Source organism: Psammomys obesus, unplaced genomic scaffold, assembly GCF_907164565.1.
Source record: "Psammomys obesus unplaced genomic scaffold, mPsaObe1.curated_primary_1811, whole genome shotgun sequence".
In the NCBI taxonomy this organism is placed as follows: Eukaryota; Metazoa; Chordata; class Mammalia; order Rodentia; family Muridae; genus Psammomys; species Psammomys obesus.
This window is the reverse complement of record NW_026596046.1, coordinates 36,425,387-36,442,381: the sequence shown is the minus strand read 5'-3', so window position 1 is coordinate 36,442,381 and position 16,995 is coordinate 36,425,387. Positions and strand designations below refer to the sequence as shown.

The 16,995-nt window shown below is 43.8% G+C and overlaps 2 protein-coding genes across 4 annotated transcripts in view; one reads left to right on the top strand and one right to left on the bottom strand.

The window, feature by feature from the left end:
- The window catches only part of Numa1 (nuclear mitotic apparatus protein 1), a 74,919-nt gene extending 58,037 nt beyond the window's left edge, over positions 1 to 16,882 (bottom strand). For 2 of the 3 annotated variants that reach the window (XM_055623016.1, XM_055623021.1), the window contains exon 1: positions 16,564 to 16,726. The gene's annotated coding sequence lies outside the window, so the exon portion shown is untranslated. Of the gene's footprint in view, positions 1 to 16,563; positions 16,727 to 16,751 lie in introns of those variants that run through there. The other variant, XM_055623019.1, reaches the window with a different exon arrangement.
- Positions 4,545 to 5,071, top strand: LOC129688276 (60S ribosomal protein L29-like). Its single transcript, XM_055623022.1, has one exon. It carries the CDS (start codon positions 4,568 to 4,570, stop codon positions 5,042 to 5,044), a length of 477 nt encoding a protein of 158 aa, XP_055478997.1. The 5' UTR covers positions 4,545 to 4,567; the 3' UTR covers positions 5,045 to 5,071.
- Positions 16,883 to 16,995: the final 113 nt, after the last annotated feature.

The following is a 16,995-nucleotide window of genomic DNA, read 5'->3' as shown; positions in this document are numbered from 1 at the left end:
AAAACCAACACGAGAGAATGTTCAGCTCAGCATGAACAGAGTGCAGTGACTCACACTGTGCCTGCTCAGAGACTGATGAGTATTGCTTTGAGGTCAAGGCCCAGCCGGAAGAGGACATATTTGAAGTCTAGACCAGACTAGCTTGGGCTACAGAGTCTATCTCAGAAAAAAAAAAAAAAAAAAAAAAAAAAAAAAAAAAAAGTTACTGTTAGTATCTGGAACTGACCTGTTTTGGCCTCCTCTCCTAACTGCCGGCATATGCCACCCCATCCTCATCAAAATGTCGTCCTGTCCTAATCTCCACAGCTGGGGACATAATCCCACTTTGTTACACTTCTGACCCGGGCAAGTGCAGACAAGCCCACAGCAAACAACTGAGAAAGACAGAATATATTACTGCTGCAGAATAACATAATCCAGAAGCAGCTACAATACAATGCAAACAGTGACCAGCACTTATGTGAACACGCCAATATATACATTCACATATGAGAAATACATTTTCAGAAAGATAGAGTGTGACTGACGAAGACACCAGACAGAGGCCTCTGATATGTAATTATACAATCATCTGTGGGGCCCTAACAAAGGCTCAGTTGGTACAGCGCCTGCTGTGAAAGCATGAGCACCTTGTTGGGATCCCAAACACCCACACAGAAAGATGAATATGACTGTATGAACCTATACTCCTAGTGCTGGAAATATGGAGGAGGATTGCTAGGCTCCTTGGTCAGCTGCTGGTCTTGCCAAATCAGTGAGCTTCAGGTTCAGTGAAAAACCTTGCCTCAAACACACACACACACACACACAAAAAAAGGTGAGAAGCAATAGAGGAAGACACTTTCATATGTGCACATACAAAAATTATGTGTGCTGGCTGTAGTGGTACAGTTCTGTTGTTTGTTTGTTTGTTTGTTTGTTTTAGTTTGTTGAGAGAGGGTTTCCCTGTGTATGTAGCCTTGGCTGCCCTGGACTTGCACTGTAGACCAGACTGGCCTCGAATTTAGAGATCTGCCTGCCTCTGCCTCCCCAAGTGCTGGGATTGCAGACATGAGCCTGGCACAGTGGTACAGTTTGTAATCCCAGCTTCTTAGGAGGCTGACACAGGAAAATAGCAAATACAAGGCCTGCCTAGGTTTCACAGAAAGCTCAATGCTAACCTGAAAAACTTAGCTAGAACCTGTCTCAAAATAGAAATAACTACAAAAAGGAGGGGGAGGCTGCTTGAGGAAGTAGCTCAATTCTAAAGTACTTGCTTATCACAGCCCCAAGTTTAATCCCCAGTACCACTCTCTCCAAAAGTCTCTGATATATCTCCATTATTAGTATATAAAAGAGTCCCAATATTTCTAAAGCCTTGAGAAAGTCTTCTGGTTAGAATGGTCTACAACTTTCTTCTTCCATTTGCTCTGCCTGAACATTCAGGTTCATCAATGCAAAGCATGTTGCACTGATCACCACAGTAGGAGACACTTCATTCTACATGGAAGCTAATGTTTTTCTGAGACTAACACAGACATATCTACTCATTTCTGTACTATTTAAGGCTGTATTTGTTCTCTAGTGGCAGTTAGTAGCTACAACCACATGGCCTGGAAAGCCTAAAATACTTACTTTCTGGGCACAAATAACAATAATCCACATTTACAATCTAAAGGCCAAATTGCCTACGGTCCAGCTACGCTATAATATGTCTCATTTCCACATGAATTTAAATACAGTATAAATCTGACAAATATGGAAAAAGACCTCAAAACACACAAATGAAGCTACATCTTACCACTAGGTTAAGACATTAAAATTTTGCTATGATGCCAGGAGTGGTGGCACACACCTTTTATCCCAACAAAGGCAGGTGGAGCTCTGTGAGTTCAAGGCCAGCATGGTCTACAGCTCCAGTTCAAAAATAATCAGGACTACACAGAAAAAAAACCTGTCTTTAAAAAAAAAAAAAAAAAGCACTCAAGAGGTGATTTTGAGGGCAGCCTGGTCTACAAAGCAAGTCCAGGACAGCCAGGACTACCCAGAGAAGCCCTGTCTCAAAAAACAAAACAAAAAAAAGACCTATTTGAATTGGGTCATGATAAACACACACAGATACACACTCTTACACATACAATCCAACACCTAATTATATACAGAATAAAATAAAAATTCCTTAAACTATTTGGGTCTGAAGCAATGGCTCAGTGGTTTCAAGCACTTGCTCCTCCAGAAGACCTGGGTTTGGTTCCCAGCACCCACACGGCAGCTCACATCCCAGTTCCAGGGATTCAACACTGTCTTCTGACCTTTGTTGGCCCATACATACACGCAGGCCAAACATTCATACAGAAAAAATAAGATAAACCTAGAAAAGAAATTTTCATTCCAAGTTCTCCAAAGTCCAACTTTCCAGTTTCCTTTAATCTCCTCTCCAGCTCATTCTCTGAAAATACTATCCAAGTATATTTCACCCAACATGACAGGCATTTTCTAGGTTCTGTGTCATATCCCAAGGTGTGAATCTACTGAAATGAACTCCTATGCACCCCTTATAATCTGACCAAAACGCCTTCTCTCTTCAGCTCTCCTAGCCCCTCCCACAACAGGGAACAGTTGCTCTTTCTTCCATATGGTCCCTACTGCTTGTTCCTCTACATGCTTTATTTCACTCCCCCTACAGGAATGCTAACTGTATATCTGTTTCATGCAAATTAAGATCTTAAAAGACAAAAAAAAAAAAAAAAACTGCTTCACTCCCTACAACACATGTACAACACAGCTGTTAAATAATGTTTCCTAGCTGAATGACAGGTCATTGGTCCTAAGTTAGTAAATTCCTTCCTTAGGCAGCCAGTGAAGCCAGTCAAACAGGACAGTTCCTCTTAATTGTAAGTCATACACCTGGTATAAAAGGGTAGTAAGAAAAAATAGTAATAATTCCAAGAACCTGCAACTCCAGGGGGACTGCAGCTGAGTGTTCACGTCATCATGGTGAAAAGGAGCGGGCACTGAGGGAGAGAGGAGAAATGGAAGACTTGGACTGCAATCTTCCAGCCAAGTCAGTGCTTGTGAGCTCCCTGTGCAGCCTCTTGGGGTTATCGACAGGTCAAAAGGACAGAAAAGCAACTGATTGGACAACGCTGTTTCTCCAGCAACTAGCCCTGCTCTTGGGCATTTAACTTCTAACTGTGGGTCCATGGGGACTTAATCCTGCACCAAAGAACTCCTTTCAAAAAGAATTAACAACCACAGAGAAGAAAGTCTCCCAATCCTCTATGTCACAAAATCCACACTATCTGTTTTGATGAATGTTGCTCCACCTTCTATATACAATAGTCTCCTAAGGAAGACTTCTCCCAGCCCCAGCACGTCCTGTGATTGTATTTCAGGGGCTCCTTCTCAAAGCTACTTTGAGTTTGATCATCCAGCTGTAGCTCCAAGAGGAAGAGTCACAATAATTTAGACATAAGAAGAAACTCTACTGCTGTCCCAGTACTCAAGCAGCTTTGTACAAATACTTCCCCTCTTCAAACTTTAAACTGTGCTCAGTGCAACAGCCCATATATAGATTAACACAAAAATGTATAAAATACCTTTGAAAGTTAATATTTTGCAGAACAAGAGGATCAGACACCAAAACAAACAAACAACAACAAAAAGAAAGTAGCCCAGGTGATCCAACCTCACACAGCCTCAATAACTGTTTCCTCAAAAATCTGCATCCAGGACAATTTCAAAATGATGAGCTAGATCATCTAGCATCACGGGCTGATCCACTCACAACTTCAGTTAAGCTCTGAACTTTCCCAGCATTCAGAGGTCGGACAGCCAAAATTACAGCTAACTTTCTCTTTTTGTTGTTGCTTTTTGTTTTTCGAGACAGGGTTTCTCTGTGCAGCCTTGGCTGTCCTGGACTCACTTTGTAGACCAGGCTGGCGTAGTAGAACTCAGAGCTCCATCTGCCTCTGCCTCCCAGAGTGCTGGTATTACAGCCATATGCCATCATGCACAACCACAGCTAACTTTCTTAAGACCGAGCAATATCCCAATTTTCTTGTCCCCCCCCCCCAAAAAAGAAAGAAAATCAATGTCCCAAATCAGCAGGAATCAATTTAAGAAAATTATGCCCCATTCCCGAGAGGGGGTGGATGGTTTTTGGTCATTCTATGGGTGATAGATGGTGGTTATTGTTTTAAATTGTTATTAAATCTACTTTTAGACCAAAGAACACTAATAAGCCAAAAATCTTATATTGGTAGAAATCTTTGCATATTAATATAAATTTAAGATTATATTTAGTTGCAACATGCTAAGGTATTGTATCTATATAATTCTTAAAAATACAATGTTAAACTCTAGTCCCTATGGAAAGCTGTTATTACCAACTGTTTAGCATAATTAAGAAATGCATATTAGCAGCTAGACAATAAAACACATGGTAATGTTAGATATTAGTTTAGTAATTGCAAAAATGTTTCTTAGATTGACAGAAAAAAAACTAGAAACAAACAATTCAGATAAGATAGATGGTCTTCCTCTTCCGGTCCCGGACACTGCGGGAGCCGCGGGTTTCTGTGCAAACATGGCCAAGTCCAAGAACCACACCACACACAACCAGTCCCGCAAATGGCACAGAAATGGCATCAAGAAACCCGGGTCACAACGATACGAATCTCTTAAGGGGGTGGACTCCAAATTCTTGAGGAACATGCGCTTTGCCAAGAAGCACAACAAGAAAGGCCTGAAGAAGATGCAAGTAAACAACGCAAAGGCAATGAGTGCGCGAGCAGAGGCCATCAAGGCCCTTGTGAAGCCTGCAGCTGTTAAACCCAAGATGCCAAAGGCCCCCAGCCGCAAACTCAGCCGCCTGGCTTTCATCGCTCACCCCAAGCTTGGGAAGCAGATTCGAAGCTACATGGCTAAGGGTCGTAGGCTCTGCAAGTCAAAGCCCAAGGTTCAAACCAAGGCAGAGGCCACAGCTCCAGCAAAGGGCAAGGCTCCGGCTCCAGCTCCAGCTCAGGCTCCCAAAGGTGCCCAGGCCCCTGTGAAGGCCCCGTAGGAAATGGTTCTACTAATGTGAAGACAGACGGACTGGTGTGACACACCCACCTACACACTATTTACAGATGTAAAAACAGTCCTAGGCTGTTTTTACAAATAAACCTGAGGCAAGATCTGTTAAAAAAAAAAAAAAAAAAAAAAAAAAAAAGGATAGATGGTCTTCAAAAACCTCAGAGATCTACAGAATATGGCATATGGAATAAAAAGCTTGTATTAACCTAAGGATTTTTTTTGACAAGACAGGCCTGCTCCTAGCAGCAGCCCACCCCCCAACCCCTTCTACTTCAAAGATCATCAAAGCTTCATGGGCAGCAAGCTAGTCACTGGGTGAGAAAATGCCCTGTGTCAAGTACAGAATAGTGTCCCGACTGGACAAACTGGATGCAGGGAAGTCGACTGCCAAGCTTTGCAAGGACAAAGTAAGCAAGTCTTTTATAATTCCTATTTTATAAAAAGTCTGTCAAATAGGCTGAGTCAGAAGGCTGAAAATGATGCTCCAATGTTATAGAAGAATTTGGGGGGACTGTCCAGGCGGCCAAATAGCTCTGCCATTTCTATGCTCTTGGAAGCTGCTTGCCTGCACTTCCTATATATTTAGGTTAATATTTATTCCTTAAGGCTCTGGTGGGATTTTGTTTCAGTTTTTGTTTTTCCGCAGCCAGCAAGAAGCCTTGCAGGGGTCTAATCAGGAAGCTATGAGCTCCTGCCTGAAGAGCTGGATGAATTCTGGCTTTCACAGCAGCTAGGTCCACTGCCCCGCCAGTGACCCAGCTGCATAACTGCTCTTCAGGTTAGTCCACCAGGTGAGACCAGGCTTTCGTCAAGGTGGTTCACCCCATCAAGGCATGCTGCTAGTCTTCAAGGAATTAAGCTTTTCCTCTCCAGTATCATTTTCCTTCCTTCCTTGTCTCCCTCCCATTCCCTCCTGGCTTCTTTCCCTCTCCTCCCCCTCCCCCCTTCCCCTCTTCTCCCTTCCCTCCCTTCTCCTCTCTTCTCCCCCTTCCTGTCCCCTCCCCCTCTCTCTGTGACACGGTCTTACTTTCCCTGGCTAGCCTGGACCTCACATCACAGAGTATGCTGATGACAATCCTCTGGCCTTAACCTTCCTACTGCCAGAATTATAGACACACTCCACCAAATCTGGCTTAACACCTCAGACCTTCTTAGGCTTACCTAATTTTTAGATCTAGAACTTTTAGCATCTTGATATTTAACATAAAGATGAAAAAACAAAACAACAAACAAAAAACGAAAAAAACAAGATAGAGTAAGAAGGAGAAATTCAAACGCTTCTTTAATACAATGACTTGGCAACCTACTCATTTGGCCAGGCTGCCAAACACTTTATTTCACTGACCAATTTCAACTACCGTCAGGAGATGATCAGGTATATGACTGTAATACTTAAATGCATTCAGTTACAGCCCTCTGCTTTGCCACCCCAACCTCCCAGCCCACTGTCAAACCTACAAACACTGAAGAAAAAGAGAAGAAGAACAACAACAACAACCACAACCCAGTGTGATTCTCCCACAATACTCTAGCACTGCCCAGCTCTCCGCTTCAGCCTCCTGAGGTCTTGCTGTCTTCAGCCTGCTGGGGAGTGCCAGCGGTCAGGCGGAAACCGCTTCGGTCTTCTGGGTGTTCTTCTACAGTGGACCTATCCTAGCTCAGCTGCCACAGCTTCCGAGAGGTACATTTCTACCCTTCTTTCGAACCTTAAAATATCTGCGATTCCAGAAGACCGCCAGGAAAAGGGCTAATTTTCTTCACTATCTAGCCACTTTGACCTTGAAGGAAAATATATATACTGAGTATACAGGAAAGCAATTCTATTCAAATATATTCCCATCTTATTAAACCACATGAAAACTGTAACCAAATAGTCATATATTATATGTGTATGTGCATGTGCGTAGCTATCTACCTACATTTTTAATCATTGCTTACAACATTTACAAAACTTTTTTGAAAAAACTATCTTCACACACTAGTCCATGTGAGAACCAGAAATAAAAATTAGGTGTTTTATGGTCAGTCACACTTTTTGTTTTTTCTTTCCCAAATAAACAAAGATTTTACTTTGCTTAATTCTTAGACACAAAATATTTTCTGGTGGTTTCCAAAAACTAAATCTACCCATTGCAAGATTGCTATCTCTGAGGCTACTGAAAAGACTGGCTCAGATGCTAGAGGGTACAGTTCAGTGGTAAAGTGCTTGCCTAGCATGCTGTGGGTTCAGTTCTGAGCACTGCTATTAAAAAAGAAAGAAGGGCCGGGTGTGGTGGTGCATGCCTATAATCCCAGCATAAGATTGGGAGGCATAGGCAGGCTGTGAGTTCAAGACCAGCCTGCTCTCTAAAGCGAGTCCAGGACAGCCAAGGCTACAGAGAAACCCTGTCTCAAAAAAAGAAGAAAGAAAGAAAGAAAAAGGAAGTTCTTTTTGAGCAACAACTACACACCAGAATAAAGGTAAAGGCTGAGAACACCATTACTTTGAGGGAGACAAACTTTTACAAATAGAGGGGATAAAATACATATGATATCTGTAACCATTATTTAAAAAATAAAAATGGCTTTTTCCAAGATGGGCACCAAAACCAAGTAAGTAACAGAAAGAGGGTTCTGACTGATGATGTCAAAGGGAAGGCCTTAAAAGCCAAGAAGGCAGTGCTGAAAGGTCTCCACGGCCACAAAAGATCTACAACTCACCCGCCCTCTAGTGACCCAAGACCCTACAGCTCCAGAGGCAACCCAATACACTCAGCAAGAGCTCACTCAGGAGAAACAAGCTTGACCACTATCCCATCATCAACTTCACCCCAACCCGAGTCAGCCATGAAGAAGACAGAAGACAACAACATGCTTGTGTCATTGTGGATGTCAAGGCCAACAAGCACCAGATCAAACAGGCTGTGAAAAAACTCTGTGACATTGATGTGGCCAAAGTCTATACCTTGAGAAGGCCTAGTGAAGGGGAAAAAAAAAAAAGTATGTTTGGCTGCCTCCTAATTTTGATGCTCTGGATGTTGCCAACAAAATTGGGAGTGCAGTCAAAACTCAGCTCAGCTGGTAATACTAAATACACACTTTTTTTTTTCACATAAAAAATAAACTTATAACATTTTTAAATACAAGGAAACTCCAGTCCACTGAAGTTAGGCAACTGGTCCCTGGTCACACCACTGATTAGCAAGAGCATGAAAACACAAACTGACTCCCTGCATATAAAACACAAGCACATGCTTATCTACAACAGCTTCCCCTTCCCAGCTCTTCACAAGGTTTTCCTTCTATAGCCCAAAGGGATGGGAGCCAACATAGGATAGTAAAGCACACCTAGAACGGCTCTAAAACCCAGAAGCTGTGCTTAAAACCAGAACCTTTCTACAATGACTCCAGTAATGAGCCTATGTTTAATGTATGGCTCACAGGAGTTCTGGGCAAACTACCACACAGCAGGGGCCAGTGAAAACTTCTGGACATTCTCCCCAAAAGTAGAAAAATATTTATTATACACTTCCCACCTCCTACAGTGACCTGTTTGTTTTGACATTTTGGAGAACCTAGATCAAGGGAAAAGAAGCATAAAACTTGGGAAAAACAAAACAAACAAACAACCACAAAAACATCCATATAAGCAAGGAAAAATACAAGAACCATCTTAACCCAGCTCCTGGTATCCAGCCCTTGTCAGCTCAGACAGCAGTCCACAGCGGTCTAGACTTGAACTTGCCTCTACCCGGGGAGAGGCAAAGGATGGCAATGCTGTTCGCTGCCACATGCCACCCACTGTTTGGCAGGTCGGGCTGCCGTCACCCTAGGCATCCCTGGAGTTCTGTGGATCACAAGGCAACAAGAAGGGAAGCAATGAGGGCCAGGCCAATGAGGTGAGGCAAAGACAGAGCAGGAAGTCCCTGGGCAGAAACACTGGCCTCCTGTGGCAAGAACGCCAAAGCACACCCTGACTGGGTCAACTTTGGGGAGGCCCTCCCCTGTGAGGATTCTAGTGTCTAAACCAGAAAAAGCCCCTCAAGAGTCTCTACACCACTCTCCTTTAAACGTGTCTCTGGCTCAAAAACCTTGCAATATTTTTTCTCAAGAATCATATCCAAATTCTCTGGCTTAAGTTTCCAAGTCAAGTGTACGGCCGCTAGCCACTTGCTCACCCTTATCCTCACTTGTAGAGCAGACCGGAATCCATCCAGCCACTGTCCTCACCTTCCTGTGCATGACTCTAGGCCTGTCTCATTCTCGCGCCTTCAGTTATCCAGGAAGAGCACTCAAGTGTCAGGCACGTCAGAAGGATAAACGTTCCAGTGACATAGGGCAGAAAAGAGGGGGCACTGCCCCTCCAAAAGGGGCAGCTATTTACACAATATTTTACTGTAAACATCACAATAGCCTTTTAAGTAACTTTTAGTAATTTCTGTCTTGCAGGTGAAGAAACCCCTCCCAAGTCAAGCAGCTGGCTTAATGCTGGTAACAGTTTCTAGACCTGTATGAAGACAAAAATTCTGTACCATCAGGCTTCATAGTAGAAAAGTGGATACCACAGAACATCATTCATACTTCATGATATAACACCTAAATATTGTGGTGGGAAGCCCAAATCACAGCTTATCTAAGAAAACATAATCCACATGCCTCTAATTCTGACCCTCTTTCAAACCCCATCTTCCTGTCAAGTTTTTTTCTTAATTATTTCAAGAGCTACTGAAGGGATCTCACAGTTCCTATAGGATTTACAGACAACACAATCAAGTGTAAATTACAAAATGCCTTGCAAAACTGTACTATGCTTCTGTGTGTTTTAGATTCAGCTTTCTAAACAAACCACCAAATATACTTATTATAATTCCTCCAAGTTTTTTTTCTTTTAAAAATAGGGTCTCAGGCTGGAGAGATGACTCAGAGGTTAAGAGCACTGGCTGTTCTTCCAGAGGTCCTGAGTTCAATTCCCAGCAACCACATGGTGGCTCATAACCATCTATAATCAGATCTGGTGTGCAGGCAGAATGCCATATAAATAATAATAAATAAATCTTAAAAAAAAAAAATAGGGTCTCATCTTGCTATGTAGTTAGACCAGGCTCCCCTCAAGCTCAAAGGATGCACCTACCTCTGCCTCCTAAATGTTGAAACTAAAGTTGTGCACGACTACCCCAGGCTATAAACTGTACCTTATGTTTCGTTTTGCTTTGTCATTTGAGATACTGTCTTACCATACTGCCTACAGCCTGGAACTTGCTGTATAATCCAAGCTGGTCTCAAACTCATGATCCTCCTGCCTTACCCTCCCAAGTGCCAGGATTACAGACATGGGTACAAAAGACATGTTAAGGTCATACTGCATTCACCTTATCATGGGACACCAAAACTTAAACAGTCTGAAAAACAAGTATGTCTGGCAAGGCATAGGAAAGCATTCAAGTGGTCAGGTAAGTATGCTGGAATAGATGCAGTCTTCCTCCTTACCAGATAAACCAGTCCTCAGCTGTAATAAGGCAGAAGAAATCGGTGAGGCTGAGTCACTGCCATTTCCTGAACTGACTGCAAAGAAACTGGCCCTTAAGTGGGACAGGAAAAAAGGCCACATGCCACAGAGCTCCGATCCAGCCAGGAGCCTGCTGTGCACTGATGCCCCTCTTCCTTCTCAGCCACTACATCATTCTACTTCTGCCAAATATCCCTTCTCAGAGTGACTCGCTACGCAACAGTCTACCTTGGCTCTCTCCTCCCAATCCATGACAGCCAAGATAATGCTTTTTCCGAATTTCTCCTCTGATCAACTGGGATTTATCAGAAGAAAGAGTAAAAAACACTCCCTGGAAATGTCTATTGACCAGGTTAAGATCTACAGCACTCTAGGTGGAGCTCCCTTCTCAGACACAACATGCTTATTATTTTACTAAGAGTCAAAATGAGAGGCTGGAGAGATGACGCGGCAGTTCAGAGCACTGGCTGCTCCTCCAGGGGACTCAGCAGTTCCCAGTCCGCGCACAGCAGCTCACGACCATCGGGAACTTCCATAGAAATGTTCATGCCCTCCTCTGAACAAGGGCACTACACACAGTTGGTGCACAGACATTCATGCAACAAAACACCTGTACACATAATTTCTTTTTAATTTTTTTATTTAAAAAACTCACAACAAAGACATATGAAACCTGCTTGTCTACAGAATTAAACTGTGAGAGGAATAATGGCACATGCCCTTTGATCCCAGCACTATTAGGCAGAGGCAGGAGGCTCTCTATTAGTTGAGGCCAAACTATCTACATACAAGTACCAGGCCAGCCAAGGCTATATAGTATGACAAACAACAACAAACTAATAATAATAATAAATAAACTGTATAGGATAAAACAGGCATGGTGATAAATGCCTGTAGTCTAGCAATTAGGGAGGTAGAGGCAGGAAAATCAGGATGACTTCACAGTCACCTTCAGCTACAGAGTAAGTTCCAGGTCGGCCTGGCTACATGAGACCCTATCTTTAAACGATTAATTTATTACAACCATAAAGGACAGGCAATACTGTCCTTTTCTATATGATGAGAGAGATTTAGTTAAACCAGGCACGGTGGCTGATCCATGCACTACCAGCACCATGGGGATAGGCTAAGGAAGATTTTTAAGTCTAGGCCAGGCTAGGCTACCAAATGAAACCCTCTCTTCAAAACATCATTTAAGGGGGCTAGAAAGATGGTTCAGAGGTTAAGAGCACTGGCTGCTCTTTCAAAGGTCCCAAGTTCAATTCCCAGCAACCACATGGTGGCTCACAACCATCTACAGTGCGATCTGGTGCCCTATTCTGGTGTGCAGGCAGAATGCTGTATAAAAAATAAATAAATACATCTTTTCTAAAAATCATTTAGCATCATTTAAGGGTGCTGGAGAGATAGTTTGGCAGGTAAGAGCACTGACTGCTCTTCCAGAGGAACTGGGTTCAATTCCTAGCACCCACATGCCAGCTCACAACTGTCTGTAACTCCAAGATCTAACATCCTCACACAGACATACATGCAGCAAAAACCAATGCACATTTAAAGAAAAAAATCATTTAAAAAAAAGTTTGATATTACCAGAAGAACAAGTACATTTTACAAAATTAAGTGTGTATGTGTAATTTAGAATAAAAGAACCAATAAAACAAATGAAAGATTCTGTTTAGCTTTATATGAAAAGAGCTGTAAGAAAAATGCCGCCCATTAAATCACTAGCACATTGTCAATGAACTCAAAATACAGTCAAAGAACATGACTCAGTACCACCTTTGAAAAGCAAGATCAAAGGAAGAAGGGCCATGCTGAAGGGTCTTAGAAGTATAAGGTGCTGGGGCTGGAGCGATGGCTCAGCAGTTCAGAGCACTGGCTGCTCTTTCCTAGGACCCTGGTTCACTCTGCAGCACCCACACGGTGGCTGACTGCTGATAGCTCCAGTTTACAGGTGACCCAGTGCCCTCTTTTGGCCTCCATAAGCACTGTGTGTGTGTGGTGCACACGTAACACAGACATACAAAAACAAAAACAAAAAGCTTGCAATGTTGAACACATGGCTGCCTGTCCTGTAGAAGACCAGAAAGATTTTTATGGCTCTCCCACGAGCAGACAAAACCAGAACTAGAGTGGCAGTTCTAGGAAATCTAATTGTGGTTTAACACAGGGAAGAATTTTCAGCATACTGTAGATGTTAAAAACATGGGACCCACCAACATGCCATCATGAATGGGGCCCCCCCCGAGAGGCTATAGGCAATGATGGTTGTTGGGGAGCTGGAGTCACATTCTTTGGTGACCCAGCAACTAGTAAACTGTACTTGCTTAAGTAAATAGCACCCCCAAGCTCATGTAAGCAATCCTAATTAGAACAAGTCAGTCACTGCCTCTGTGTGTGTGTCTGTCTCTCTCACACACACAGAGGAGAGACACAGAGAGAGAGAGAGAGAGACTGAGACTGACTTAACCAGGGTTTTATACATACGTTTCCACTGAGCTGCATTACCAGCCCTTTAACAGAAAGTGTTATTTCCTTCAGTTTTAATTATTAGAGTAATGGGCTACACCATGGTCTCATCAAACACATGTGCCATCACACTTTGTTCCCTTTTTTATGTTTCTACCCTTTCCACTGCCCTCTTCAGCTTCCTCCTCTCCTCCAGTTGATTCACTTTCTGTTTTCCTATTATAAGATATTCCATTCTTTATTTTCTTCAGCAAGAGTTCTTTCTCCTTAGTGGCTTAGTGTTTCTCGATAACAGCAGTTGTTTCCATCAGTTATTCAGTTTCTTTCAACTGCTAACACCAACCTTACAGGGCCGCTCATTGGCCCTCCATCAGCTGGGCAAGCTTGCACGAGGACTGGTTTCTTCCAAGGACCTCTTAGGAGCTCCCAAGAAACCACTGGCAACCAGGCAACATACACTCCCCCAAGAGAATCCGGGTAGAGCTGTTCCATATCCCTCCAGACTTCAGGAGTCTGATAACTTTCCTCTATTTGTTCTCAATTCTGGATGAGACCATTTCCTACAGTTAATATACCAAAATACTTTCCTTAAGATTTCTTTTGGTTTGGTAAGCCCCCCAACAAAGTCTCAAAACTATTTCCTTTATTGAGTTCATCTTAAAAGAACTGGCATGTGGTTTCTGTTTTGCAGACTGTACCCAAACTGACACATATATAAATAAACCGAGCTCAAAAGAAAGGAACCAGGTGTGGAAGGCTAGAAAGACCCTATCTCAAAAAGAAGAAAGGAAGGGAGGGAGGGAGGGCAGGGAAGGAAAGAAGGAAGAAAGGAAGGGAAGAAGGAAGGAAGGAAAGGAAAGGAAGGAAGGAAACAAAGGAAAGGGAAAGAAGGAAGGGAGGGAAGGAAAGAAGGAAGGAAAGGAAAGAAGGAAGGAAGGAAGGAAGAAGGAAGGAAAGAAGGAAACGAAGGAAAGGAAATGAAGGAAAGGAAGGGGAAAAGAAAGAGAGAGAACCAGGCATGGTGGTGCACGCCTGTGATCCCACCACTCTGGGAGGCAGAGGCAGGTGGATCTCTGTGAGTTCAAGGCCAGCCTGGTCTACAAAGTAAGTGCAGAACACACAAGATTACACAGAGAAACCCTGTCTCAAAAAAGGGGGGGGGGGCCTGGAGAAATGGCTCAGTGGTTAAGAGCGCTGCCTGGACCCAGGTTCAATTCCCAGCACCCACATGGCAGCTCACAACTGTCTATAACTTCAGTTCAAGGGATTCTAATACCTTTGCACCAATGCACAGAAAATAAAATTAAATAAATTGTTTTTTAAAAAAAGAGAGAGAGATGGAAAGAAGGAGGGACTGCAGAGCACTTGCCTTGCATGTGAAGGACCCTAGATTCAATACCCACTACTTCAAAAGCAAGCAAGCCAAGAAAGAAAGAAAAGAAAACCTCAGAGCTAGAAACAAACTGAAAAGAGGCTAGAATATAGTACTAGATCCTAGGGAACTGGAGTTATCAGCAGTTGTGGGCCCCCATGTGGGTGCTGGAATCAAACCCAGGTCCTCTGGAGGGGCAGCAAGTGCTCTTAACTGCTGAGCCATCTCTTCAGCCCATTAAATTTTTAATTTAAAAATTAAAAGATGACAAACAGTTTAGTAATCCAGTAGTGTCAGAGTGTATGACAGGGAGTTTTTCGAGACAGGGTTTCTCTGTGTTACAGAGCCCTGGCTATTCTAAGCTCACTTTGTAGCCCAGTCTTAGCCTTGACCTCACAGAGATCCACCTGCTTCTGCCTCCCAAGTGCTGGGATTAAAAGGTGTGTAACGCCATGCCTGGCTTGTTTTGTTTCTTATTTTCTTTTGTGTGTGAGTGTTTTGCCTCAAATGAATGGATGTGCATCACATACATGCAGTGCCCACAGAAGCCATCAGATTCCTCTGGGACTGGAGTTATAAATGGTTGTAAGCCACCATGTGGTTCCTGGGGTCTAACCCTTATCCAATAGAAGAGCAGCCAGAGCTCTTAACTACTGAGCCACCTCTCCAGCACACCCCTCTCCCCCACCTTTTTAAAAGTACATTTGTGCCCTAGCACTGCAAAATAAATAAATAAATAAATAAATACGGGGATAGGAAAGAGTTCAACACTGAGATGGATTTCTTGGCCTTTGGAAACAGTTTCATTCTTGCAAATGCTCATTTTGAATCTGAACACTTCTTGTTAAGCTTAGTGTATACCAGGTAAATTCAATGCCCTCAGTCCCTTCTGGCCATCTGTTCTTATCAATTACACACAGATATCAAAACAGCCTTTGCTCAGTTCTGTTTAGGCATCTGAGGCAGGGCTGTATTTGCATCCTCACAATTCTAGAATTTTTAGTTCAAGGCATGCATCCCACTTCTATATTCCACAAGTTTAAAAAAAAAAAAAAAAGCACTTCTAAAGAAAAATGTTTCTTAGTGAGCCATCAGGTAAAACATGGCTCTGAGAGAGTAGGACTGGCTTTAGACTAAGATTCAGGCCTTACAATTAGTCATAACGTACAAAATAAGTATGAATTAAAGCAAGTAAGTAAAGAATAACTTCATGCTGCAATTAAAACAAATGCCACCAAACACACACAAAAAGGGCTAACAATGCTGGCCTACCATGCGCCAAAACATAACAAACAAAAAGAGGGGGAGAAAAGAACACAGAGCTGGGTAAGCTGGGTTTCTGTCCCCTCCCAGCCCAAGAAAATGCAACATTCCCAGACATACAGTAAAGGCCATGACCACGCTCGAATCTCGAGAAGCCATCAGGATGTAGTAACAAATACATAGTCACTCCTAGACGGGCAGGCAAACACGGAAAAAGATCTTAATGACACAGATGACAAGTGTGATCGCAGAAGTAAGCAAAAGGAGGTTACCCAGCCGGGCATTTTGGCACACACCTTAAATCCCAGCAAAGGCAGGAGGATCTCTGAGTTAGGGGCCAGCCTGGCCTACGGATCGGGTTCCAGAATATCCAGGACTAAAAACAGAAACTCTGTCTCGAAAAACACAAGAACAGCAACAACAACAAAATCTTAAATTTGTATTCTCGAAGGTGCTCGCAGAAACCGTACTTTCTGACTTGCCTCTCACACCAAACCAAGAAGAGGGTGAGGCAGGTAAATTCATTGTTTACATTCAAAGGGCATCCCAACACAGTCCCTTCCCACCATTTACGCCCGGCGCTCAAAACCCCCAGGTATAGCAAAACTGTGCAACCCTTGCCAAGGTAAACACAAGCCTCTGGAGCCTCACCTACAAAACATGATCAAGGTTGTTGGGAAAATTAAAAGGATGATCCTCTTCTACCAGCCACACAATGTCAGAAACATAGTGGAAGCTCAGAAGATGCCACTGCTGCTCTCATTAACCATAAACGAGCACCTGCTCTCGCAGGACCCTCGGGTACAGTCCTCTGAATATTCCACAACCCCGTGACAGCCCGCGCCCCTCGGCCATAAGCCCACTAGAAGGCTCTCAAACAGACCCACCCGCTCCAACACGGCAGGCTCCCACAAACCTGGTCGCTTATAGGTTCTCCTTTCACCCTCGGCTACGAAGGAGGCCTTGCTCTCCCACGGCGTGATCCGCACCCCCTCCAGGCCCGGCCGTCCCCGAGGGGACCCAGGCCGCACCCCAGCCAAAGGGCCCGCGCCGGTTAGCTGGCCGCGCACCGCTCCGCCACGCGCCCGCCAGACCACACCTCACCTGGAGATGTGTCCCACACGGTGAAGACACGATTAGTTTAAAATGTGATCCCGCCCCTTCTCACCGCCCTCTCATTGGCCCCGGCTGTCGTTAGCTGGGCACCCTTGGAGGACCCGGGAAAAGGAAGTACCAGGGCCACTGTAAAGGAAAAAGGCGTAATGCTACTTCCGGATCCCGGGCCTGACGTAAAATAAAAAGAACTACAAATCCCAGCAAACCCCGCAGCCTCTGCGGCCCGTCCCGA

Bases quoted from the DNA above. Each gene is read 5' to 3' on its own strand.
- LOC129688276 (XM_055623022.1), top strand. From the start codon at position 4,568: ATGGCCAAGTCCAAGAACCACACCACACACAACCAGTCCCGCAAATGG.